The sequence below is a fragment of the Nerophis ophidion genome, linkage group LG03 (genome assembly GCF_033978795.1).
Source record: "Nerophis ophidion isolate RoL-2023_Sa linkage group LG03, RoL_Noph_v1.0, whole genome shotgun sequence".
Classification (NCBI taxonomy): Eukaryota; Metazoa; Chordata; class Actinopteri; order Syngnathiformes; family Syngnathidae; genus Nerophis; species Nerophis ophidion.
In genome coordinates this window covers 30648364-30674592 of record NC_084613.1, presented here as the reverse complement: position 1 = coordinate 30674592, position 26229 = coordinate 30648364, and the positions used below count along the sequence as shown (strand labels likewise).

General features: G+C 39.8%; 1 protein-coding gene across 2 annotated transcripts; it reads left to right on the top strand.

Moving 5' to 3' along the window:
- malt3 (MALT paracaspase 3) lies at positions 1–26229 on the top strand. 2 transcript variants are annotated; one of them, XM_061894824.1, is made up of 14 exons: positions 1–282; positions 2595–2719; positions 5173–5332; positions 6523–6698; positions 6987–7083; positions 7484–7519; positions 7596–7799; positions 11073–11250; positions 11345–11419; positions 11520–11647; positions 16987–17136; positions 19246–19400; positions 21386–21493; positions 24598–26229. In XM_061894824.1, the coding sequence occupies exons 1-14, from the start codon at positions 273–275 to the stop codon at positions 24934–24936; spliced, it is 1941 nt and encodes a 646-aa protein (XP_061750808.1). In that variant the 5' UTR covers positions 1–272; the 3' UTR covers positions 24937–26229. The 2 variants fall into 2 exon arrangements, with proteins under 2 accessions (XP_061750808.1, XP_061750807.1); XM_061894823.1 differs by having other exon boundaries at positions 2574–2719.

The window sequence follows — 26229 nt, the reverse complement described above, 5'->3', positions numbered from 1 at the left end:
AGTCATTGAGGTTATAAAGTAGTTATAAGCGAAAGTGTCTCGACAGCATCGACGCTGCCGTTGCAGAGCTGATGGCAACAATGCGCTCCTGCTATCCTTGTTGTTGTGTAGTAGGATTTAAAAAAGCTAAAAGAGGGAAGAAGGTATATAGGGTAACTTTCGGCCTGCTATAAACACCTAGACATTCGATTAGTAGCATCGTTTTACAGTAAATGTCGCTCCTGAAGGGAACACGTCGCGGGTAAAAAGAAGGAAATGCGCCGTTAAACACAATGATTGCAGGTGAGTTGAGTGTGACTGTGATGTACAAACCCCGTTTCCATATGAGTTGGGAAATTGTGTTGGATGTAAATATAAACGTAAAAGTCCGAGTCCATGGTTCTCGCCCGGAAAAGGGTGGAATGCCATCTCCGTGATGGGGAGGAGACCCTGCCCCAAGTGGAGGAGTTCAAGTACCTAGGAGTCTTGTTCACGAGTGAGGGAAGAGTGGATTGTGAGATCGACAGGCGGATCGGTGCGGCGTCTTCAGTAATGCGGACGTTGTACCGATCCGTTGTGGTGAAGAAGGAGCTGAGCTGGAAGGCAAAGCTCTCAATTTACCGGTCAATCTACGTTCCCATCCTCACCTATGGTCATGAGCTTTGGGTCATGACCGAAAGGATAAGATCACGGGTACAAGCGGCCGAAATGAGTTTCCTCCGCCGTGTGGCGGCCCTTAGAGATAGGGTGAGAAGCTCTGCCATCTGGGAGGAACTTAAAGTAAAGCCGCTGCTCCTTCACATCGAGAGGAGCCAGATGAGGTGGTTCGGGCATCTGGTCAGGATGCCACCCGAACGCCTCCCTAGGGAGGTGTTTCGGGCACGTCCAGCCGGTAGGAGGCCACGGGGAAGACCCAGGACACGTTGGGAAAACTATGTCTCCCGGCTAGCCTGGGAACGCCTCGGGATCCCCCGGGAAGAGCTAGACGAAGTGGCTGGGGAAAGGGAAGTCTGGTTTTCCCTGTTTAGGCTGTTGCCCCCGCGACCCGACCTCGGATAAGTGGAAGAAGATGGATGGATGGATAAACGTAACACAATGATTTGCAAATACTTTTCAACCCATATTCAATTGAATGCACTACAAAGACAAGATATTTGATGTTCAAACTCCTAAACTTTATTTTTTTTTGCAAATAATAACTAACTTAGAATTTCATGGCTGCAACGTGTGCCAAAGTAGTTTGGAAAGGGCATGTTTACCACTGTGTTACATCACATTTTCGTTTAACAACACTCAATAAACGTTTGGGAACTGAGGAATCAAATTGTTGAAACTTTGAAAGTGGAATTCTTTACCATTCTTGCTTGATGTACAGCTTAAGTTGTTCAACAGTCCGGGGTTTTTTTGTCGTATTTTACGCTTCATAATGTGCCACACATTTTCAATGGGAGACATGTCTGGACTGCCGGCAGGCCAGGAAAGTTGGCATTGTTTTGCTGAAATAAGCAGGGGAGTCCATGATAACGTTGCTTGGATGACAACATAAGTTGCTCCAAAACCTGTATGGACCATTCAGCATTAATGGTGCCTTCACAGATGTGTAATTTACCCATGCCTTGGGCACTACTACACCTCCATACTATCACAGATGTTGGCTTTTGAACTTTGCGCCTATAACAATCCGGATGGTTATTTTCCTCTTTGTTTCGGAGGACACCACGTCCACAGTTTCCAAATATAGTTTGAAATGTGGACTCGTCAGACCACAGAACACTTTTCCACTTTGCATCAGTCCATCTTAGATGAACTCAGGCCCAGTGAAGCCGACAGCGTTCCTGGGTGTTTTTGATAAATGGCTTTCGCTTGCATAGTAAAGTTTTAACTTGCACTTACAGATGTAGCGACCGACTATAGTTACTGACAGTGGTTTTATGAAGTGTTCCTGAGCCCATGTGGTGATATCCTTTACACACTGATGTCGGTTTCTTGATGCAGTACCGCCTGAGGAATCAAAGGTCCGTAATATCATCGCTTATGTGCAGGGATTTCTCCAGATTCTCTGAACCTTTTGATGATTTTACAGACCGTAGATGGTAAAATCCCTAAATTCCTTGCAATAGCTCGTTGAGAAATGTTGTTCTAAAACTGTTCAACAATTTGCTTACAAATTGGTGACCCTCGCCCCATCCTTGTTTGTGAATTACTTAGCATTTCATGGAAGGTGCTTTTATACCCAATCATGGCACCCACGTGCTCCCAATTAGCCTGCACACCTGTGGGATGTTCCAAATAAGTGTTTGATGAGCATTATTAAACTTTATCAGTATTTATTGCCACCGTTTCCAACTTCTTTGTCACGTGTTGCTGGCATCAAATTCTAAAGTTAATGATTATTTGCACACAAAAAAAAGTTTATCAGTTTGAACATCAAATATGTTGTCTTTGTAGCATATTCAACTGAATATTGGTTGAAAATTATTTGCAAATCATTGTATTCTGTTTATATTTAAATCTAACACAATTTCCCAACTCATGTGGAAACGGGGTTTGTACATCAACAACATGGCCTGGGACTTTACCAACACACCAATAAGAGTCTGCCGCCTTGTTTCCAGACATTGTTATCGTGCGCCAACCTGTCTCTGTGTGTGTGCCTGTCCACTGCAAGGCCACGCTGAGTGTCCGTGCTGAGGGTGCAAGCGTCCTCAGCTACCAGTGGTTCACAAGCGATGACAAAAATGTATGTACACTAACTTGCAACTATGCACTCTAACGTATGTCAGTTTAAGTTCAACATAAAAACACAACCAGTACGCATAAATCCAACATCATATTTTTCAGTATATAGACTCGAGATATGCCTTTGCTAAGTATCAAAATGGGTCAAAATTTTGGAATGAAAGAAACTGCTGTTCTAAATGTGTCCCATAGATGTCACAATAGCAATTCTTTGTATCTATGTAGATTATGGTACATATGTAAAAGACATAAATCACATGATGTTGGTGCACCAGTCGAGGAAAATGAGCAAACTACGTACAGTCGCGATCATAAGTTTACATACACTTGTGATACTTTGATACTTTTATTAGTAGATTGCACAGTTCAGTACATATTCCGTACAATTGACCACTAAATGCTAACACCCGAATAAGTTTTTCAACTTGTTTAAGTCGGGGTCCACGTTAATCAATTCATGGTAAAGAACATAATGTCATGGCTGTCTTGAGTTTCCAATAATTTCTACAACTCTTATTTTTTTGTGATTGTAGCAGATGCTTGTTGGTCACAGAAAACATCCATGAAATTTGGTGGTTATTTTATGAATGTATAATGGGTCTACTGAAAATGTGAGCAAATCTGCTGGGGCAAAAGTATACATACAGCAATGTTAATATTTAGTTACCTGTCCTTTGACAGGTTTCACTGCAGTAAGGCGCTTTTGGTAGCCATCCACAAGCTTCTAGTTGAATTTTTGACCACTCCTCTTGACAAAATCGGTGCAGTTCAGTTAAATTTGTCGTTGGTTTTCTGACATTGACTAGTTTCTTCAGCATTGTCCACATGTTTAAATCAGGACTTTTGGGAGGCCATTCTAAAACCATAATTCTAGCCTGATTTAGCCATTCCTTTACCACTTTTGATGTGTGTTTGGGGTCATTGTCCTGTTGGAACACCCAACTGCGCCCAAGATCCAACCTCCGGGCTGATGATTTTAGGTTGTCCTGAAGAATTTGGAGGTAATCCTCCTTTTTCGTTGTCCCATTTACTCTCTGTAAAACACCAGTTCCATTGGCAGCAAAACAGGATTAAAGGCCTCACCTTTTCTCCTCCAAACATATTTTTAGGTATTGTGGCCAAACAGCTCAATTTTTGTTTCATCTGACATCATATGGACAAAGATAAGATCTACTGGAGGAAAGTTCTGTGGTCAGGGAGGTGGAGGGGCAAAGAGTGCCTGAGTCTGCAGTAGAGAGAGACTGACAGATGAGGAGAGACACTTAATTGATTGAACTGAGGAAAAGCGAGAAATTTGTTGGACGTAACGAGAAGAAACGGCATCAAAAGTATCGGTCCCAGCATACTAGCATCAATCCAATACCAATACCCTTAATATAAATATTTCGATTGATACATCCACCTCTAAGGACACCTGTGAAAGGGGTGTGATCACTGCAGGATGCAGAATCAATGTGTTTTGCTTCTTGGCTTCTGTGTATAAATACAGGACTTATTGTTACTGCTGGATGCATCAATTTGACAGGACTTATGTGTGTAGGTGAATAATGGTCGATACAGAAAACCCTCACATCTCGCCTTACTGTGTTAACCTAAACCATGGGTGTCAAACTCTGGCCCGCGGGCCAAATTTGGCCCGCCATGTCATTTCATTTGGCCCTGGAGGCAATATCAAATTAACATTAGAGCTGGCCCGCCGGTATTACACAGAGGCGGTGCCGCTGTAACACCGCATTCACCGCTAATGCTCATACTTGCCAACCCTCCCGATTTTCCCGGGAGACTCCCGAAGTTCAGTGCCCCTCCCAAAAATCTCCCTGGGCAACCATTCTCGTGAATATCTCCCAATTTCCACCCGGACAACAATATTGGGGGCCGTGCCTTAAAGGCAAGGCCTTTAACCTTCTCTACAACCTGTCGTCACGTCCGCTTATCCTCCATACAAATAGCGTGCTGGCCAAGCCTCATGATATAAGCAGCCTGTACACACTCATAAGTGAATGCAAAGCATACTTAGTCAACAGCTCTTCCGGGACGCTACAATACACGCTACCACGCTACAATACACGCTACCACCTAAAAGGTTAATTTGTTCAACCTTGGCCCGCGGCTTTGTTCAGTTTAAAATTTTGGCCCTCTCTGTATTTGAGTTTGACACCCCTGACCTAAACTGTCTAATTGTCATATTGTGTGAATAGGTTATGTGTATAAATCACTGGCAAATAAACACAAAAGCACTGATTGACGCCTCTGTATGAAAGAAGCTAATATCACATACAATTACAAACTGTATTCGCAATGTACAACATGGAATCAAATTCTGTGAAGTTGTATCACATCTTAATTGGAATGAGTCATCACATGACAATGGAAGTTGTATATTAAATTTGTAAATTGTTGACAGTGTATTAAGATTTTTTATTGATTATTTTTTTTTCTTCTTAACTTCCCAAGCCCAATGGACCACCACTAAATGTGTATGGTGGAACTCAAGCAGACCTGACCATTGAGGCCAAAAAAAGCCAAGGCTACGTGTGCCGGGTGAACGATATCTTTTCCAACTGTGTGTTCAGTGAGTGGGTGAAAGTCAAGGTGCTGGACATTGGTGTATCAGGTAGGAAGGAGAAATTATTTCTGAGACCCAATCTCTCTAAAATCCATCATGGGTTTCGATAAGGCAACACATAAACTAATGCTACAGAAACAGAGGAGACGTAGTACAACCACATGAATACGCCAATAAAGTGTGTTTGTTTGACAAGCAATAAAATAGATTACAGCACTAAAAAAATGATTCAACCTTGCTGTTCTATGCTAATCTATCCAGGCATAATTTATATTGCATACTTGCTAGGAGTGTACAAAAAATCATCCTGATTCTGAATCAACTGATGATTAAAAAAAAACACCTAATCAATGGTTGTATTATTATTTTTATTTTAATGTGAATCAATTTTTAAAAATATATTTTTAGGCCATCTCAATGCAACCAGGAGTACCTTTTCCAAACTGTTTTGAAAAAGTTTCAATATAATTTAATTCCAAAAATTACAGCGCCTTCTAAAGGACATGAGAAGAATATACATTTTTTTAGCTGTAGTCCTTATGGGCCGCAGTGGTACTCAGTTGTAATACACTTTTCCACCACTTGTGATTGTAATGACAATATCAAACAAAAGTCTGAAGCTAAAGTCATACAAAAGTTTCTTATGCGCAAAAATTACGACTAAAGTGGCAAAGCTGTATTTTCATTTGCATTTGAATTTTATAAACTGTTCAGTTAAGAATTAAAAAAAATATAATTATTATTAATTTATTTAGAATTTATTCATTTTAACACTACATAATTGTATGTACATGTACTTTGATCCCCTTTTACGTGTCCCTTCTTTTGCAGTATACAATTGTGATTTTCTCGTTTCATATAATTTGTTTACTGATTTATCCTGGTAAATTATAAGTAGGTTAGATATTATTATTGAATACGATTAAAATCAAGAGTAAAATTACGAATTAAGTGTTAATATTTGAGTGGGCCCTGGGCCCCTTAGTAGTGTAAATGTTTGGCCCTGAGGTCAAAAAGGTTTAGAACCCCTTAAATAATACATTGCAGGAATTTGTTGGAATCGAAAATTGTGCTGAATCAAGAATCGATTCTGATTCGAATTGTCGCCCCAGGCCTCAGAATTGGATCAAATCGTTAGGTGCCCAAAGTTTCACAGTCCTAATACTTGCATACTACCAGATATGTCCTCGAGTAGTTTATCAATACTCTCGTGGGTGTTTTTTTTAATACAATTTTAGGTCTGCCGCTGCAGTGGAAGGGGGAGCCCCACATCGCTATCAACCTAAAACCACAGACGGTCCAACTCGGTGAAAAAATTACACTTCGGTGTGTTGCTTTTGGCAATCCTGCACCAAAATATGAATGGTACATAAATGGAAATCTGCTGTGTGACAAGATCAGCGACACTCTCCAGGTAAGGAAGCACCAATACTGTGGCAGTGGAGTGACTAATGCATCCTATTTTGAAAGATGGGTTAATATTTAGCCAAAAGTTTGGTTGTTTGCGCTGTGGTGTATAATCATACGTGCTATTGTGGTGTATAATCATACGTGCTTGTGCTTGATTGATTGAAACTTTTATTAGTAGATTGCATAGTTCAGTACATATTCCCTACAATTGACCACTAAATGGTAACACCCGAATAAGTTTTTCAACTTGTTTAAGTCGGGGTCCACGTTAATCAATTCTTGCTCCTTGTAGATTGACCGTGCCATGGCCGAACACAAAGGAACATACATGTGCTCGATGTCTAACGTGCTGCAGGAGATATGGAGCCAAGCCGTGGAAGTGAATGTGGGTAAGTCCCAGTTAAAACTCAGAAAATATTTCCTTTTTTTTTTTGCTCTCACTTCTTTGCTTTCTTGTAACATCTTACCATGAATAACACATTTCTTTCACATTCACTTCGTCCTGGTTTGGAACTCAGCCATTTAATTTTTTCCATTACGCTGGAGGTACTTTACTGTTTTTACAGAATAAAAAAGGAAGTTGCTAGAATCCAAAGAGTGTACACTATTTGGTCTGAGCCTAATATACACACGGGAAGGTGATGAAACAAACAGACTACATTACCAGACTACAAGCTACATCCTTTTTGCTGTTTATTTTGTTGTGTGTGTTTTATTGCAACACTTTGTGCAATCATTTGACTCAAATTGAAAAATGCTGAGTGTGGTTTTTTTGTTGTTTTCTTTAAGTGCAAAATGGTCAACTTCCTCTATCAGCGCATACAGGTACACTTTTTGAAGGGTTTCATGTTCATGCTGTTGTGAAGAAATCTTGCCTAATTTGAATCATGATGTGTTTTAGCTGTTGACAAAGTTGCCTTGCTCATCGGTAACTTGAGTTACTCCCACCACCCTCGCTTACTGGCCCCCATGATGGATGTACATGAGCTGTCCAACCTCCTGCAGCAGCTTGGGTTCCGAGTGGTGTCCTTGCTGGATCTCACCAAAGTGGAGATGCTGGTTGCTGTGGACAAGTTCATTAACCTCCTAGACAAAGGAGTTTATGGTAAGTGTCATTTTTAAAGGTCACATATACCATTGTGTTTGTCTTAAAAAGTCCCAGAGGTTCTATAATAGACCATCCATCCATTTTGCTACGCTTTCGGGGTCGCTGGGGGTGCTGGAGCCCAGCTGAACTCGGGCTGAAGCACCCCAACACAAATAGACAACCTTCACACATTCACACACTAGGGACCATTTAGTGTTGCCTATCAACCAATTCCCAGGTGCATGTCTTTGGAGGTGGGAGGAAACTGGAGTGCCTGAAGGGAACCCAAGCAGTCACGGGGAGAACATGCAAACTCCACACAGAAAGGCCTCAAGACTGGGGATCGAACCCAGGACCTTTTTATTGTGAGGCACACGCACTATCGTGCTGCCCTTCATAATAGGTTTACTTACAACACGTTTCACGTGCCTGTAGGTTTAATGCCAATGAGCTGTGTTGGTCCACACCTGTGTATTGCTCCAGGAAGAAACAATTTTCTGCACTTGTTCCTTTTTTTTTCATATACACCGTAACCCTGCAATGGGGATGTAACAATGTAAACAATTGAATAATTCAGTTACTCAGACAGCAATGTGTTCATATAAGATTTAGATTGGTGTATGCCTTTTTTTAATTGGGAAAGGAAGTTAAAGCCTCTTGAATTCATTAGCATTTAAGCTTGCGCCAGTCCGTCCGTGTGTTTATTAATGGGCAGCTATCAATCCAGATTTTTCAATCATTTTAATTTGACAGTAATACTAACTGCCGAGTGTTTTAACTACTCTGCACTTGTACAACATATTAGATGCCATTTATCACATAAAAAAAATACACAGAATGGAGTAGGACACAAACGCTAATGTAGCATAGCTATGTGAACTACAATGCTAACATTACACAACGATGCTGGTTTAGCTTCTCCGCTGAACAAAAACAACTGCCACGTGTGTGACTGATTGATGAATAGTTTGTGGAGCTACAGGCTTTATTTTAAAATATGTAGCGAAGCCTGTCCTTCATTTTTTTCAGAGCTGTTCCTCCATAAAGTGGTGGAACGGAGGACAGCCAGTGTGGCTGTGCCATGTGTACGTTGGTAAACCTCACAACCTCATAGCTTGGACTTTTAGCTTAGTAGCTAGAACACTTGACTCGAGTCCTGTGCGGAACGGAATAGGCAGGGACTCAACCAGGTTGGTGAGAGTGGTGCCATGACCCAGTGGAAGGTGAGGTTTGGGGGGAGGGTGAGTGTAACAGAGGCCAGCTGGTGTCACTGGGCCATGAGTACGTTGGCATACCTCACTCCTTGACAACTTCAAGAGCAGTGCTCACTATTGTGTTGAAAGCTTGGGCTTTTAGCTCCGTAGCTAGCATGCTTGTCTCTTATGCGGACGACCCATGTCCCATGCGAAACGTAAAAGGCAGGGATGGTTCAGGTCAAAGGCAGGACCATATCCACGTTTTTACTTCGGTGTCATAAAACCACATAAATTCAACCGCAACTGTTTTCTCTGGAAAGTAGAACTAACAAGTGAGGGAGATGACACATTTTTCTTATATTTAGACCATTTTTAAAATAGCAGTGTTGCACAACTCAGGATGTGACGTCCTGTCACTTCACGTCTGGTTGTGTTTCCTTGGTTGGTGTTTGTTTCCTGTAGACCAGGGGTCTCAAACACGTGGGCTGTTATTTTGCGGCCCGCACCTTAATATGAAAATTTAATGTTGATGCGGCCCACAAGTTTTATAAGAATGGAGCTTTACAGCGGCATACTTGTATACCCTCGATTTTTCCGGGAGAATCCCAATTTTCAGTGACCCTCCAGGGGTATTCATTCTCCCGAATTTCACCCTAACAACAATATTAAGGGGGTACCGTGGAAGCACTGCCTTTAGCGTCCTCTACAGCCTGTACAAACAGCGTGACAGCCCAGCTACATGTTGTATTTAGCCTCTGTAGACGCAGTAAGCGACTGCAAGACATTGTTGATCAACAGCCACACAGGTCACACTGAGGGTGGCCGTATAAACAATTTTAACACTGTTACAAATATATGTCACACTGTGAACCCACACCAAACAAGAATGACAAACACATTTTGGGAGAACATCCGCACCGTAACAAATACCTAGAATCCCATGCAGCCCTAACTCTTCCGGGCTACAATATACACCCCCCTCCCCCAATTTTAGCCCAGAGGAGTTTGTGCTGCATTGGATTCTGGGTATTTGTTCTGTTGTGTTTATGTTGTGTTACGGTGCGAATGTTCTCCCCAAATGTGTTTGTCAATCTTGTTTGGTGTGGGTTCACAGTGTGGCACATGTTTGTAACAGTGTTAAAGTTGTTTATACGGCCACCCTAGGTGTGACCTGTATGGCTGTTGATCAAGTATGTCTTGCAGTCACTTCCGTGGGTCTGTAGAAGCCTCATACACTATGTGACTGGGCCGGCACACCGTTTGTATGGTGGAAAAGCGGACGAGACGGCAGGTAGTAGAGGACGTTAAAGGCAGTGCCATCACGGCACGCCCTTAATATTGTTGTCTGGGTGAAAACCGGGAGAATGTCGGTAGGGGCACTGATATTCGGGTGTTTCCAGGAAAGATTGCGAGAGTTGTCAAGAAGGTTGCCATTCAAAGAAGGTGAATTCATTAAAAATTGCATGTTAGATTTTTTTAAGAAATCTTTTCTTGCAGCCCATTCTCACCCAGTTTCTGCATCCAGTGGCCCCCAGGTAAATTGAGTTTGGGACCCCTGCTTTAGACCCTTTTATTTTTGTTCCCCTACCTGCATGTTTCCCTGAGCGCTGGTTTCCCTCACCTGTCCCTGATTGTCAGCCTGGCACACCTGGTTGCAGTTGCCAATCAGGCTGGTATTTATGCCTGCCTTGCCGGTCTCGAGGATTGACTATGTTAGGGACCTTTTACTGGATGCATGACTTTGCCTCCTATTTTGTGTATATTAAAGACTCTTACTTGCACGTCGTTCTCCTGGTTCCTGCATCTTAGGGTCTCAACTACCGCAGTCATGCGAGTTCCTGACGCAGGACCTTCTAAATCTTAATTTGATTTGACATTTACGGTATACTGTAGCTATTTAAAAAACGTGTAACTTAATCTGAAACAAGTCACGTGGTGTGGCTACAAAGAAGTAAGTCCAGTTCACAGGAAGAAGTCATGACTATTTGTGGTTTTGGACGTCATTCTCATATAACTTTCACATAACATTTCAATGTATTTGCACATATAGGAATTTGTTTACCTCTTACTAAATCTAGAATTAATTTCTTTCCAGGTCTTTTCTACTATGCCGGACACGGCTTTGAGCGTGCCGCCAGAAATTACTTGGTACCTGTTGATGCTCCGGTGCCGTACCGAAGTGAAAATTGCCTGTGTGTTCAACGCGTCATGCAAAGCATGCAGCAACGACAGACCGCACTGAGTGTTATCCTATTGGATACCTGCCGCAAATGGTAACTGTTACAGCGAATGAATTTCTATTCAAAAAGTGTATCTGTCATTACAATGTGATAAGATTAACCTAAAAATTGTATGTTGACCTTCAAGGTACAACCAGCAGTGCCTACCATCAACCATCATGGCTTTGGAGCCCAAGGGGAATACAGTATACGGTTACGCCACGTATGTCACTTTTCTGTTTAAATTCATCTACTTGGCATAAACTTGAACATTTAAATTACTGTTATATTTTCTTCTGTTTGAATGATATTTGATGTACCAGATGTGAAGATGCTGTGGCTTTTGAGGTCCAGGATGGAGGGAAAAGCACAGGAATCTTCACCAAATACTTGAACAAGCACATCCTTCAGGCGGAGAAGGTCACACACGTTTTGGAGAGGGTGTCAGAGGGTCAGTTTCCACAAAATCATCTAAAATGCTGTACAATAGACACTGGGAGCCTTTCCATCCATGAGGTTGTTTGGTAGCGATGTGATTTTCTTTCCGATCCGATACAGAGTAAAATTCAGGCCGGTATTAAAGATACCGATCCAATACTGATACTTTGTGCAATTATACATGATGGGCCTGATAAAATTCCAAGAGTTGTGTGTTTTCAAAAAACATTGAAACAACAGTAAAAGTATAAAAAAAGAGCAAATACCTGGAATGTAATGAGAAAAAAATGAACTTTTGAAGCCTATATTCAATAATTATATACTTAGTCACCTATAACACAACGTTTTGTCTTTAGATATATATAATTTGTTCTTAGTATTTTTTAAATAGAAAAATATCAAAATTGCCCTCCCATACTTAACTTTTCAGTATGTGGCTCTTGGTGGAAAAAGTTTGGACACTCCTGATCTAAATTATTAGAAGCTCTTAAAATAAGAATAACATATATATTAAAAAGCTGACACACATTCTTATTTTTAGCATTTTTTAAATAAAAAAATATCATTAAGGCTGTGAATCTTTGGGCACCACATGATTCGATTCTTGGGGGTAACGATTCGATTTAGAATCTATTCTTGATTCAAAACAATTCTCGATTAAACATCAATGCTGTTTAATAACAATTGTTTCCAGTTCTATGATTAACTAAATTCCTACATAAAACAGATACACAGCTGTGATACATTTCTGTATTACTTAAAAGAAAACAAATATGGGCATCTACCTCAACAATATGGATTTGCCTGTGTGGCTAGACAGGACAGACAAAAAAATTATTAAATAAACAGTTTTGTTTGACTTTTTTAAATAAATAGATGATAAATGGGTTGTACTTGTATAGCGCTTTTCTACCTTCAAGGTACTCAAAGCGCTTTGACACTACTTCCACATTTACCCATTCACACACACACATTTACACACTGATGGAGGGAGCTGCCATGCAAGGCGCTAACCAGCACCCATCAGGAGCAAGGGTGAAGTGTCTTAGGACACAACGGACATGACGAAGTTGGTACTAGGTGGGGATTGAACCAGGGACCCTCGGGTTGCGCACGGCTACTCTTCCACTGCGCCACACCGTCCCGTATTGAATAGATTAAAAATTGTTACAAATGAGAATCGCAATTTATTTTCAAATAAAACATCTTTTTGACACCCGTAATCAATATGGCCCACGTGCATACTTTGACCCTTTCAGTATGCGACTCTTGTTGGAAAAGTTTGGACACCCCTGAAATAAAGTATCAAAAGTATCGATATTTTGATTTGACAATCCGTATTACAGCATAAAGATTTGGTATCGGCAATATTGATATTTCAGTATCGATCTGCACATCACTATTGTTCGGACGTCAAGTAAATACATCTGAGTGGAACGCTTATTATCGCCCTGGAGCATTGGCAGGACTACAGGCAGTTCGCATAATCACTGGCGACTCATTGTCCTCGATAGGTACTGCCTTTGGTAAATTCTTATTTATTTAAAGATAACATTAACAAGTTACCTTGTTCCTTTGAAATTCTCACTGTAGGCTTTGAGAACAGCAAGAAACCCGAGAACTGCACAGCGCAAGACAGCTGCTCGGTTTTTCAGACCCTCCTCCCACAGCACCCCCAATGCTCCCGCTCCCATGAGTTCACTCGCAAATCAGCTGTGACGAGACAGGGCACCCCGCTGACAGCACCGTGTGTCTGATATTCGGGCCTCCACATATGTAGCCACAGCTTAGACACTTTTTTCTACAAAGATGTGAGGTACAAATTAGGATTTTAAATGGCAATATTTAGTTTTTTTCTAATGTTATTTAAAAGGAAAAAAAATATTTGGACAGTAGATTTTACACACAAGTATGATGGAGTATTATGAATCCAAAATAAATTAGTGTTAAAGAAGAACTGAACTTTTTGGGAATTTTTTAAGCATACTAATTTCATAGACTCATCATGCCGTTAACTTTTTCCTTCAACAACACTGACCACGACTCATGCAGACTTCATGAGAGCCAACAGGCATAATACAACAATCACTTACTGGACAATTTCTGCTCTCATTGGGATGGTGACTGATGGTTTGTTTGTATCTTCCCATTTCGATGAAGAATGAATTAAAATCCTCGGGGAGGGTGAAAAAAAAGTGTGGGTGCAACCCCGCATCTTTCATTTGTCTTTCTTGCCATCTCCAGGTCTAAATTGGCTGTCAAAGCTGATCGATTTCGCAATTTATGTCCACATCATTTTACAATCCAGTATAATTTATACAATAGAATTAACTTTCATGTGGTCAGAGATGAGAAAGCAGTTAACCAGCTCATGATGTTAATACAGCAGCATAAGGAAGTTGCTTCCCTCTGATCAATGCGCCACTAAATATATATCGTGCACAATCATTATAAAAGACATGACAAGGGATAGATTTTTAATGCATTCTAAATATTAAATAAAATAAATAAAAGTTTGCTTACAGTGGAGAAAATGGGAGCTCCGCTATTCTACCCATAATATTGCATAAATAACCCTTCAAAAAATGTCCACAATTCTTCATTTACATTTCGTGACTTGAATATTAACCAAATATTAGTGATATTATTATAAGCGCTAACACAAACTATTTATAGCGGTGACGTAATCACATCAGTTTGTCCCTATGTTTACGTCATTGAGTGGTCTGCTGTTTCCTCGCTTCCCTGCTGTTACTATAAATGTGCCCGTTTGGATTTGGTTTCGGATTTTTATAGGGGTGTAACAGTACGTGTATTTGTATTGAATCGTTTCGGTATGGGGGTTCCGGTTCAGTGCGAAGGAGTACCGAACGTGTTCCACACGAACATATGAAGTAGCCGCCTATGCTAAAGTCTTAACGAGCTGCTCCGCTCCATTCTGCCTCCGTTTCTGTCTGTACACAGCACCCTGCATTTTCCCTCCCATACACCCATCTGATTGGTTACAACCGTAGCGGTAACAAGCCAATCAGCAGTGCGTATAAAGAGCGCATGTCGTCAGCGCTCCAGCGTCGAGCAGATAGGTCTTTAGCAGGGGAGAAACGGACTCTCCCCAAATTATACTAAACACTTCCAAGTCAACTACTTTCTAAACATCACTATGAGCCAGTTGACCTTCCAGAAACAAACTGCAGCTCAGCTCACTCGCAGTCCTGGTTTGAGGTGAAGGCTAGTTAGCTTTTAGCGTAACGTTAGCTCATTTTGCAGTGTGTGTGCGTGTGTGTGTGTGTGTGTGTGTGTGTGTGTGTGTGTGTGTGTGTGTGTGTGTGTGTGTGTGTTGAAGCAGCAAAAAAGGACATTATATTAAATGAAGAGTTTCTGTCTCTGATAGTGTATATAATAATGTAAGTGCATCATAGAGCCTACATGAACTCCTTAGTGTTCAGGGATGAATAGTCTCTCCTATGGCTATTGTACTATATTTTTCAGCAATAGTTACATTAATAATTAGTAATGTTGCAGCCTGGTTTTGAATGGCAGGGTCCCTGCTATCACATGTTGATACAAATATAACATTTACATAATAAAAATTAACTACAGGCTTCCCTAATGCTGTAATAAATTAAGCATGATGAGTTGACTTGAAACTGTTTAATGTTGCACTTTATATAAGTACAAGAAAAGTTGTGTCATTTTATTTCATCTAAGCAAAAACATGGGCAGAATTATTATAGTGTTCCCAATGTTAAAAGGATCAAGCCATTGTTTACACATTTGGTAAATAAATAACCAAAACATTTATATTTTGTTGTTTTCTTACTGTACCGAAAATGAACCGAACCATGACCTCTAAACCGAGGTACGTACCGAGCTGAAATTTTTGTGTACCCTTAGACCCCTAGATGTTTATTTATTGGGTTTTACTGTGGGAATAAATAATAATAAACAATACAGACAATTTCTATAGTGGCTCCCACTTGCCAAATTGTTAGCTGACTTTTATTTACGAGTTAGAATGCCCTAAAAAAAAAGGCGTGTTCTTATCTGTAATAAGGATTGTGAATTATAGACAAAATTCCAAAAAAACTGCAGTTCCACCAAAACTTGGTAAGAATAAAGTCATAACATTGAGACACGGTCATAGTTTTTATAGAGGAATCTCAAAATTCCTACACAGTGATCAACCGTCTAAAGGGGGTGGGAAGAAGCAGATCTTGTTTGGTCCCACCTCTGTGCAATAAGCAGCATTCCAAAAAGAAACAAAGAACCAACTGTTTATCAAATGTAACTTAATTGCAAGTATCCCTTTTTATATGCGAATAGTCTGTTTTCTTAAATGATTTACATTTCCAGGTAGAAGTCTTACGTAAAAGACTTTACCATTGTAATATTTATTACAATGTATTCTTTTGATTAGATTGTTTTTACCTTTTCATGTGGCATTAATCTTACCTGAAGTCATACATTAAGATTTTCATTAACTGTAGGCTAATAGTTTTTTTGTTTAGTTTTTTTTTTACAATGTTGGAATGTCAACATGTCAAGGGATGCACAGCAGCTTAAGAAAAATGAAGAAAAACACAAACTTTTGCTGTGTTTTAAAGAAAAACACAGATTTTAATAATTCAGAGGAAGTAGTTTAGGGCTCCAGCACTGTTATCGGCTTTCTGTGCAACAATTTCAAAACAATGAACTACTGGAATTTTGTAACATAAATCAGATCTGCTACGTAATGAGGAAGAAATGTTTTTTTTTATCTTGTTATTGAAAGTGGTCTGTTCTTTCCATAAATCTTTTTATTTTCCTTTTGTAAATTGCACCACCTTATCTTATCTAGTTAATAATTTTATGGAATAGCTGCAATAGCAATTCTCCCCACACTATGTGTTATAATCTCCCCTCTTGCTCAGAGGTTTTTTCCTTCTTCCTCATTTATTTTTGGTTATTCATTGTTGATTTTTTCCTCGTGTTTTTTAATCTCTGCTTTTTTTATTCCCCAAAGTTCCTCAATGTCAACCATTGTGAATTCCATGAATATTTTCTTCACCTCAATAAATGCTATGAAGAAAGTCAGGAAGTCCCATGTTGGAGAGGAGTGCAAGAGTTGTTAAAACTTTTTCTTCAGACTGTATGACTTTATACGAGCCTTGGTGTTTTTCATATCCAACTCTCACTGCATGAGTCAGTTGTCTCACCAGACTTGAATTCGCAACATCTGCAACCAGTTGCAAATGCTCCTGGGTTTCTATTCGAAAGTAAATTCGGCTTAAACTTTGTATGCCTGCCTTAAGATTCTGCAAAAATGTGAAAAACTTCTTAACAGACATGATTTCCTTCCTGTGTTTCTGTTAGATTTAGGCAGAGACCCACTGGTAAGAGGCAAGCAGGCTGTGGAAATCAAGCACACCTTGAAGGAACCTCGCTCGCTTGCAGATCCGGTTCGAACCTCCGGCTACACGAAGGAGCTGCACCTTAGAGAAGTTTGCTGGCGACAAGCAAACAGTACGTCACAGATTGTTTGGAACCTCGCTGAAAAGGATGTTTCCTTTTTGTGAATCAAATATAATTAGCATCCGTTCGTCATTCCATTTCAACATGAATCATCACTATAGCGTTTTTGTTCACACCTCCCACACTATCACAGCATGTAACGCCCTTCTGAAAGTTATTCATGACAAAGAAGCAACATTGTGAGATAGTTCCCTTTTGGTTCAGTGTTTATTCCTGTTTTGGTCGTTTGGATATATTTTTGACATATCATCACTTCCTCAAATATATTTGAATTATGTTTAAGGTAATCTTATTATAAGCTGATGATGCATTACTAACTTTCCCTGCAATTATAATTATGAGTATATGTATAAACAGTACAGGCCAAAAGTTTGGACACACCTTCTCATTCAATGCGTTTTCTTTATTTTCATGACTATTTACATTGTCTATTTAGATTGTAACTGAAGGCATCAAAACTATGAATGAACACATGTGGAGTTATGTACTTAACAAAAAAAGGTGAAATAACTGACAACATATTTCATATTCTAGTTTCTTCAAAATAGCCACTCTTTGCTCTGATTACTGCTCTGCACACTCTTGGCATTATCTCAATGAGCTTCAAGAGGTAGTTACCTGAAATGGTTTTCACTTCACAGGTGTCATCGTCTTGATGCCTTCAGTGACAATCTGCAAGGTAAACAGTCTTGCAAATAAAAAGAAACTATTGAAATGAGAAGGTGTGTCCAAACTTTTGGCCTGTACTGTATATACACACATCTAATATATATACAAAAATAAATAAATATCCATATTATATATATATATATATATATCCATCCATCCATTTTCTACCGCTTATTCCCTCTTGGGGTCGCGGCGGGCGCTGGCGCCTATCTCAGCTACAATCGCCAGAAGGCGGGGTACACCTTGGACAAGTCGCCACCTCATCGCAGGGCCTATATATATATATGTATATATATATATATATATATATATATATACGGACATATGTATGTATGTATGCATATATATATGTATATATATATATATATATATATATATATATATGTATAATATGTATATATATTTATTTGTGTATATATATTAGATGCGTGTATATACAGTACAGGCCAAAAGTTTGGCCTGTACTGTGTACATATATATATATATATATATATATATATATATATATATACACATACGTACATATATATGTATGTATATATATATATACATACATATATATGTATGTATATATATATATATATATAAACATATGTGAAGTGAATTATATTTATATAGCACTTTTCTCAAAGTGACTCAAAGCGCTTTACATAATGAAACCCAATATCTAATTTTTACATTTAAACCAGTGTGGGTGCCACTGGGAGCAGGTGGGTAAAGTGTCTCGCCCAAGGACACAACAGCAGTGACTAGGATGGCAGAAGCGGGTATTGAACCTGCAACCCTCAAGTTGCTGGCACGGCCGCTCTACCAACCGAGCTATAACGGCCCATATATATATATGTATGTGTATATATATATAATGGAGCAAGGGTGAAGTGTCTTGGTCAAGGACACAATGGACGTGACGAGGATATATACATATATATATATATATATATATATATATATATATATATATATATATATATATATAAACCCATTTTATATATGATAAAAAATACGGACGGGTGAGTCCTCCTGGATGCTTTTGTTCCATCAGCCTCTAAAATGTTTTCCCATCTTCACATGCTTTTGTTCTTACAATTTGCTGTGCCTTGAGCTCAAGAATCGAAACTGAAAGTAACTTGACGCATGTACCTAGCACACACATTCTCTCCCATCTCTTTCACTCCAGGCTGGTACTCCACAACACCATTAATAACAATTTATATTAGGTGAGAGTGCATAAATAACAAGCAGGCTGCGTTCATTGTGTTTATCTTCTATAAGTAGAACCAAGGACAAAGCTAGTGATTTCTAAGGCATTTGTATTCTGCAAAAAAGGACATAAAGTATTCCCCTTGAACAATTTGACCAATTATTTTGTTTCATTGATCTGATCAAATATTGCTGTAATTAATACATTTTCTTTTTATATGTCTTTCCAAGAGCTACCAAGAAAGAAGCGGCTGATTTTCCTTTGTGGGGTAGAAGTGGAAGTCAGCTTTTCAGCTTTGTTCTCAAATGTCATGGTGGCGTTTGGAATTATCAACACCACAGGCCCCAAAACGGACAACTGCACCATCGCTCTCAGCAGCATACCGGTAAATATTGTTTCTATTTTTTGACTACATTACCTAATACTTTGACACATTCTGAAAAATCACCTATAAAACCACAAGGATTACTACATCAGATTACAGGAAACACCGTAAGTGAAGAACTAGCCAAGGCATTCACCACTGGCATGACGCTAGGTTTTGAACAGCATTAGAAATTCCATCTTGCTCACCAGAGTTGCTGACAGTTTCCATTAGAAAAAAAAAAGACCACTCACCCGCGTTTCACAAGTCCGGGGAAATTACGCCCATATATAGACATCCAGCTTCCGCCTCAGTGAAACCTCAAAGAGGAAGTATTGTAGTTAGTTTCTTTTTACTCAGTCTTCACTTTTTGTGCAATCCTGACATCTAGTGGAATATTCACTGCAGTACTTGGTAACTCATAACCAGGATCATGAAGTGCTGAGATGTATAAGTTAAGAAAAAGAGGCCATGAATGATAATGTAAAATAATAAGTTCCATCACCCCCGAAATGGTTTGTTCGACATGGATAGCGACAAACGTAAATTTGAACACTTCACCTAACACAGACGTCATAAAGTCATCAAAGCTCACCTTTAAGCATTCACACACAGCACCAGCATTTTGGGAAAAGATGAGGTCATCGAAAAGAGGTAAAAATCTAATAAATTGTATAACCATACTATCTGGCAGCATAGAAACGTATGTACAAGTTTCCCTTTAGCATCTAATTGTGATGCGTTCAAAGACCCTCGATTAAATTTAACTACCGTATTTTTCGGAGTATAAGTCGCTCCGGACTATAAGTCGCGCCTGCCGAAAATGCATAATAAAGAAGGAAAAAATCATATATTAGTCGCACTGGAGAGTACAAGTCGCATTTTTTGGGGAAATTTATTTGATAAAACCCAACACCAAGAATAGATTTTTGAAAGGCAATTTAAAATAAATAAAGAGTAGTGAACAACAGGCTGAATTACAGTACGTTGTATGACGCATAAATAACCAACTGAAAACGTGCCTGGTATGTTAACGTAACATATTATGGTAAGACTCATTCAAATAACTATAACATATAGAAAATGCTATAAGTTTGCCAAACAATCTGTCACTCATAATCGCTAAATCCCATGAAATCTTATACGTCTAGTCTCTTACGCTAATGAGCTAAATAATATTATTTGATATTTTACGGTAATGTGTTAATAATTTCACACATAGGTCGCTCCCGAGTATAAGTCGCACCCCGGGTCAAACTATGAAAAAAAAACTGACCTATAGTCCGAAAAATACGGTATTAATAACAACATTTTAATTTAACTTTTTTTTTTAAGACAGGGGCTGTTAACTCCCTGGAGAGATAATAATAGTCATAATACCAATGTGTTATTGTGATTATCGGTAGTGTTATCCACTGATGACAATCCTATGTGAATCAGATAATGTCTACTTTAGACTCTTAAATAAACAAAAATTTGACAGTGAATAAACTAAATACTGTATGCTTTTTGTTCGCGGGGTTAATCTAGATATGTTAAACCCATCTCAATACAGTAAAAAAACCCAAGGAAAGTTTTTAATTGTGTTTTTAAATGCTGGTTTTAACGAAATCCATGCAATAATCTTTTTTTGTGTGTGCATTTAAACATACCAAGTGTGTGTATAGGGTGGTGACTACAGTATTTTCCGGGCTATAGAGCCCATGGGTACATTTTCAACCCGCAGCACCAACAGTGAGCAAACTCGACCGAAAGATGGCACCCCAGCACAAACAATAACACACCTTTTCAGTGTCTCTGTCGGTGTTCAATGAAAATGATTTGTCGAATACTAATCATTATGGCCGTTAGCGAAGAAAAATAAATAAATTAACCGCGCCATTTTATTAGCAGCATTGTTCAACGCGTGGGAAAAACGTAGTGGCTAATAAAATACATTTTTAGGTTTTTAGGAGTCTAGTGTTTGGAAGCCCAGAATTTAGTGCTATTTTTGTGTGCATTCTCAGCCCATGGAAGACATTTTTTCTGGGCCCGGAAGGATGGAGGAGATGGACTCCATACTCTTTAACAAAGCTGACTGTACTCTGCGAGTGTGTGGACTTCAAAAACTTCAGGTACGTGTGCCACGGTCAAAGTCTTTGAACAGTCTCCGAACTTAAATTATGATAGTTTGACAAAAGAGTGAAAGCAACATATGTGTGGAGACGACATTTCAACAGGTGCCCAAAGTATTAGCACATTGTTCATAATAAAAAGAGCACCCCTGGTCTAGTGCATCTCAAACGCTTTATCACCTTGTCCCTTTTTCTTAAGCAGTTTTGGCATAGCTGGGATTTGTTTAGTTTAATTTTTAGGGCTGTTGTCAACAAAAGATTAATTCATTAGATTTTGTCATTTTCGATGATCAGTCTAATCTATGGTGTTTTTTTTTTTAAGACAAATAAACATATGGTGATATGTAGTAGTGTATACTGCCTGGTCACTAGGGGTCAGTAGCGACACATGGATGTGTTGTGGCGCAAATACATGAATATTCCATAGTGAATTAAAGGTACCTACAAATGTAGTACAGTCTTTCATTAAACTAAACACAACAAAGATCTCACTTGAGACTTTTTACACCTCAGGAAAAAGCTAAACCAAAGTTTGTGAGGAACTCAACTCTGGCGCAACGCCAAGAAGATATTAAACATGACTAAATAAAGGAAGAAAAAGTTGTAACAAAGTTTCTGACGGTAAACCTGCGGAAGGATTTTTCCCTTTGCGGGCCGCGACGTGTCCAATTTCGGCGAGCAATCCCACCAAGATTTGACAGCAGGATTTTAATCTGACAGCAGCATGTCCCGAAAGCCTCAATCATGTCCTCCATGTAGAAATACCCTCCCAACACTACTAGTAAAATATTCTTGTGTACAGACAATTGCTCTTAACTCCGGACTGTAAGCCGCTACTGCTTAAAAAACGGTGCGCCTAAAGGTGTGTTATCGTTTGTGCTGGGGCGCCCTCTTTTTGGACAAGTTCGCTCACGGCAGGTGCTTCGGGATGAACATTTACAGTATTTCCTTCTGTTTAGTGCCTTCAACCGGAAGTCATCCATCGCATTTGTAGTTGTATGGATTCTTCATTCATCAATCCAAGCAATGTTAGTAAGATTTACAATATATCTAAAACTATTCATATTTACTAAACTGCCCCATGTGTGATGTCTGTAGGAGGGTTTTCATGCATATTTGTACATGCTATCCTAATGTAATGAAGTTAGTGTCGTTAGCATTAGTTAATATGCTAACATGTTTACGAGTGTCCGTGTTAGTAATATTAACTTAAAATTGCATTATGTTTGTATTGTTCCAGTTTCGTAAACTAACCAAAACGTCTGCCATGAAAAGTTGCCCGGGTGGATTTTTTCCTACGTTAGTCTGTTCGGTGTTTCCCCCAGAATATTTGTTAGTTAAGGTGGTGTCTCTCCAGGGGGAAGGGGGCATCAATACAGTACAGACTGTACCTCTCCGTATGCTGAATGGCAATATACGATATATATCTCGATAAAAACAAAACAGTCCCAGTTACCTGAGATACTAAGTATGTTATTATTAAGACAAAATAATCAGTAAGTCAACTTACTGTAAATAAGCGTTTGAAAAAAAGAGTTAAAAGTTGGGCCACATGCTAAAATATGCTCAACTCATCATGCTTAATTTATTACAGCATTTGGAAAGCCTGTAGTTGATTTTTAATATGTAAATGTTATATTTTTTATCAACATGTGATAGCAGAGACCCTGCCATTCAAAACTAGGCTGCTGCATTACTAATGATTAATGTAACTATAGCTGAAAAACGAGTACAATAGCAATAGGAGAGACTATTCATCCCTGAACACCATGGAGTTCATGTAGGCTTTATGATGCACTTACATTATTATATGAACTATTAGAGACAGAAACTCTTCATTTAACATAATGTCCTTTTTTGCTGCTTCAACACAGAAAAAGGTAAAGTGAAATAACTTAGTTGTTAACTGGAGGTCAATAATGCTTGTCTTTCTCCCAGACAGACAGGACTTTGCTGTCCGTAACACACGCACGCATGCACACACCGCAAAATGAGCTAGCGTTACGCTAAAAGCTAATTAACCTTCACCTTAAGGGCTGCGAGCTGAGCTCCCGCTTATATTTCTAGAAAGTCAACGGACTCATAGTGATGTTACTAGTAGTTATTTTAATTTGGGGAGAGTCATTATGCTCACCTGCTAAACACCTTTCTGCTAACCCGCACCATCTCCTCTCTCTGCCTGCCTCTGCCGTGACCACTGACTCCATGCGCTCTGAATACTCACTGCTGATTAGCTGTTACCGCTCTGAATACGCACTGCTGATTGGCTGTTACATGCGCTCTGAATACGCACGGCTGATTGGCTGTTACCGCTCTGCGTGTAAACAATCGGATGGTTGTGTGGGTGGGACAATGCTGGGCGATGCAGCGACGTACTGACAAAGGCAGAGGCTGTACGAAGTGTAGCAGCTTGTTAAGACTTTAGCACCAAATGATAATATAAATACATTTAATAAAGTCAAATACAAATAAGGCAACAGGAGAAGTATCCTACACTTCTCTTTTGTAAAGTAAATCTGAACAGCCGATACGGGCATCTAAATCAACTACAGTATATTATTTGCCTGAGAAGCTGGACAGGACCAAAAAAAACTTCTTTTTTTTTTTGAAGACTTTGGTTTAGGCGGTGGCCCTTTGTTGTTAAGGCGGCCGCCTTAACAACAAAGCACTGCGAGAATCCCTGGTCTGCTTTCATGCCCATACTTCTTTCCTTTTTGGTTTCCATGAAGACTAATCCTCCACAGCTGCCCTTATTTTAATAAATAGTGTTCACCACCAGGTGTTTGGTTAATCACGCCACTTTGTATGTTTGTATGTTTTGCACACTCTTGGCATTCTCTCAATGAGCTTCAAGCACACCTGTGAAGTGAAAACCATTTCTGGTTGATGTTGGAATCAGATTACAAATCAAATCGTTGAATATTTGCCTAGTTAAAGACAACCTTAGTGATGATAGTGCTGCATGAAGAACCCCTGCCCAACTGTTTACATGAATATTGCAAAATAATGTGGAAGCCCCTTTGGTTGTTGGTGTTTTAAAGCTTTTGACCAGTGTAATTACAGAAAAAAGAGCTGATGTGAGTGTTATGTTTGCTTTTTGTTAGGAATCACTGGTCATCAAGGTGGATCTACATTATACTCACATGGACAGTAGGGCGCGCCTTACAGAGAGTCTACAGGTGGACATAGGAGAGCCTATGGTGGCCTCCTGCAAATTGTACAAGACACTTCAAACTAAGTCGCCCATGAAACCGTACTCGGCTTCTGCACAAAGTACTGGCAAAATCGCACAATGCAAGAACCTGGCCGATCACACCCGAGCCGGTCCCTGTCGCCCTTTCACGAGGAAGGCTGAGTGCGGCGCTAATGTGGCGGTCCAAAGGTGCAACGAACCTGAGGAAAATGATGAGAATGAGCTACATGACTTCAGATGTCAATTTTAAACCATTGTCGGTCTTTTCTACTGTAATGTTGTGTTACTTATTTAGCCCTCTACTTGTACATGCTTAATGATGATGACAATTGAATGTTGTTTTGAGTGTCTTATCATATATTTTCAATTACTCAAAGCTGAAAAGCTTGGATAAAGTACTTATTTTTTTTATTTTTCCAAGATGGCGCTGCTGTAGTGGCTGCTGTAGGCAGGAGCTCTGTGCTCTTGTGTCATCCTTTTGAGTTTCCCTCTTGTTTTCATGTGTTATTATATTTTTTTGCATTTTGGTCCGGGACCCTTTGGGACTGTGTGACAAGGGGTGACACTTTTGTGACCTCTGTGGTGCTTTTTTTGTGGACTTCTGGATCTGCCTCCCGGGAGCCTTTTGGCCATGGAGACCAGCTGCTGGGTGTCTGCTATACCAGAGTCTGTTTGGATGTACTGGAGGAGATGCGGATGAGGGGGACAGGGCTGCGGAGCTAGCACTGAGCGCTGGGACGGAGAGGCTTCGCGGTGTCTTGACTGGGTGAGCAGGTGTCGGACACCTCAGTCACCTTGGACGTATCCTCGCTCATCCATGCGGACTGGACATTGGCCGAGAGTGGAGTCTGCTATCTTGGTTGCTTTGTTGGGTCTGCTCCTGTCTCTGGCCATGCTCCCTCCTCCCCAGCAGACCATGGCGTGGAACACCGCAGAGGCCACCACAGTGTATATGTTTATTTTACTTTTTATTCATAGCTGTATGTAGAAGTGTCTGGTTGTATCTGTTGCTTTAATGTCTTTAATGTCCTCTGTGTTCTTTGGTGATTGATGTTTCCCTCTTACACACATGTAAGAGGGATGTGTACTATGGCTATGAGTTGTTGTTTTTTTCCCTTGGCCTCACTCTGCACCCCCACTCCAGGGCCTAGGCTAAGACCGATTTTTTTTAATTTTATTTTAATGTTCTATTCCCCCCCCCCCCCCCCCCCCCCCTTGTTTACCTGTATGTCATCTTTTTTGTAAGGGGCGCTGGAAGCCGGCAGACCCGTCAGCGATCCTGTTCTGTCTCCCTGTAATGTTTGTCTGATCTTGAATGGGATTGTGCTGAAAATTGTAATTTTCCTGAAGGAACTCTCCTGACGGAATAAATAAAGTACTATCTAATCTAATCTAATCTAATCTATTTGCAATCAAAAAGGTGTAATGATCATTTAATCCTCAGCAGACAAGGACTGGCGTTTTTGTCCTTTCAGTAATTTTTTTTCTGTATTTCTGGCTGTAATTTTGATGGGTTTTTATTTATTAAATTTAAAAATGTTAA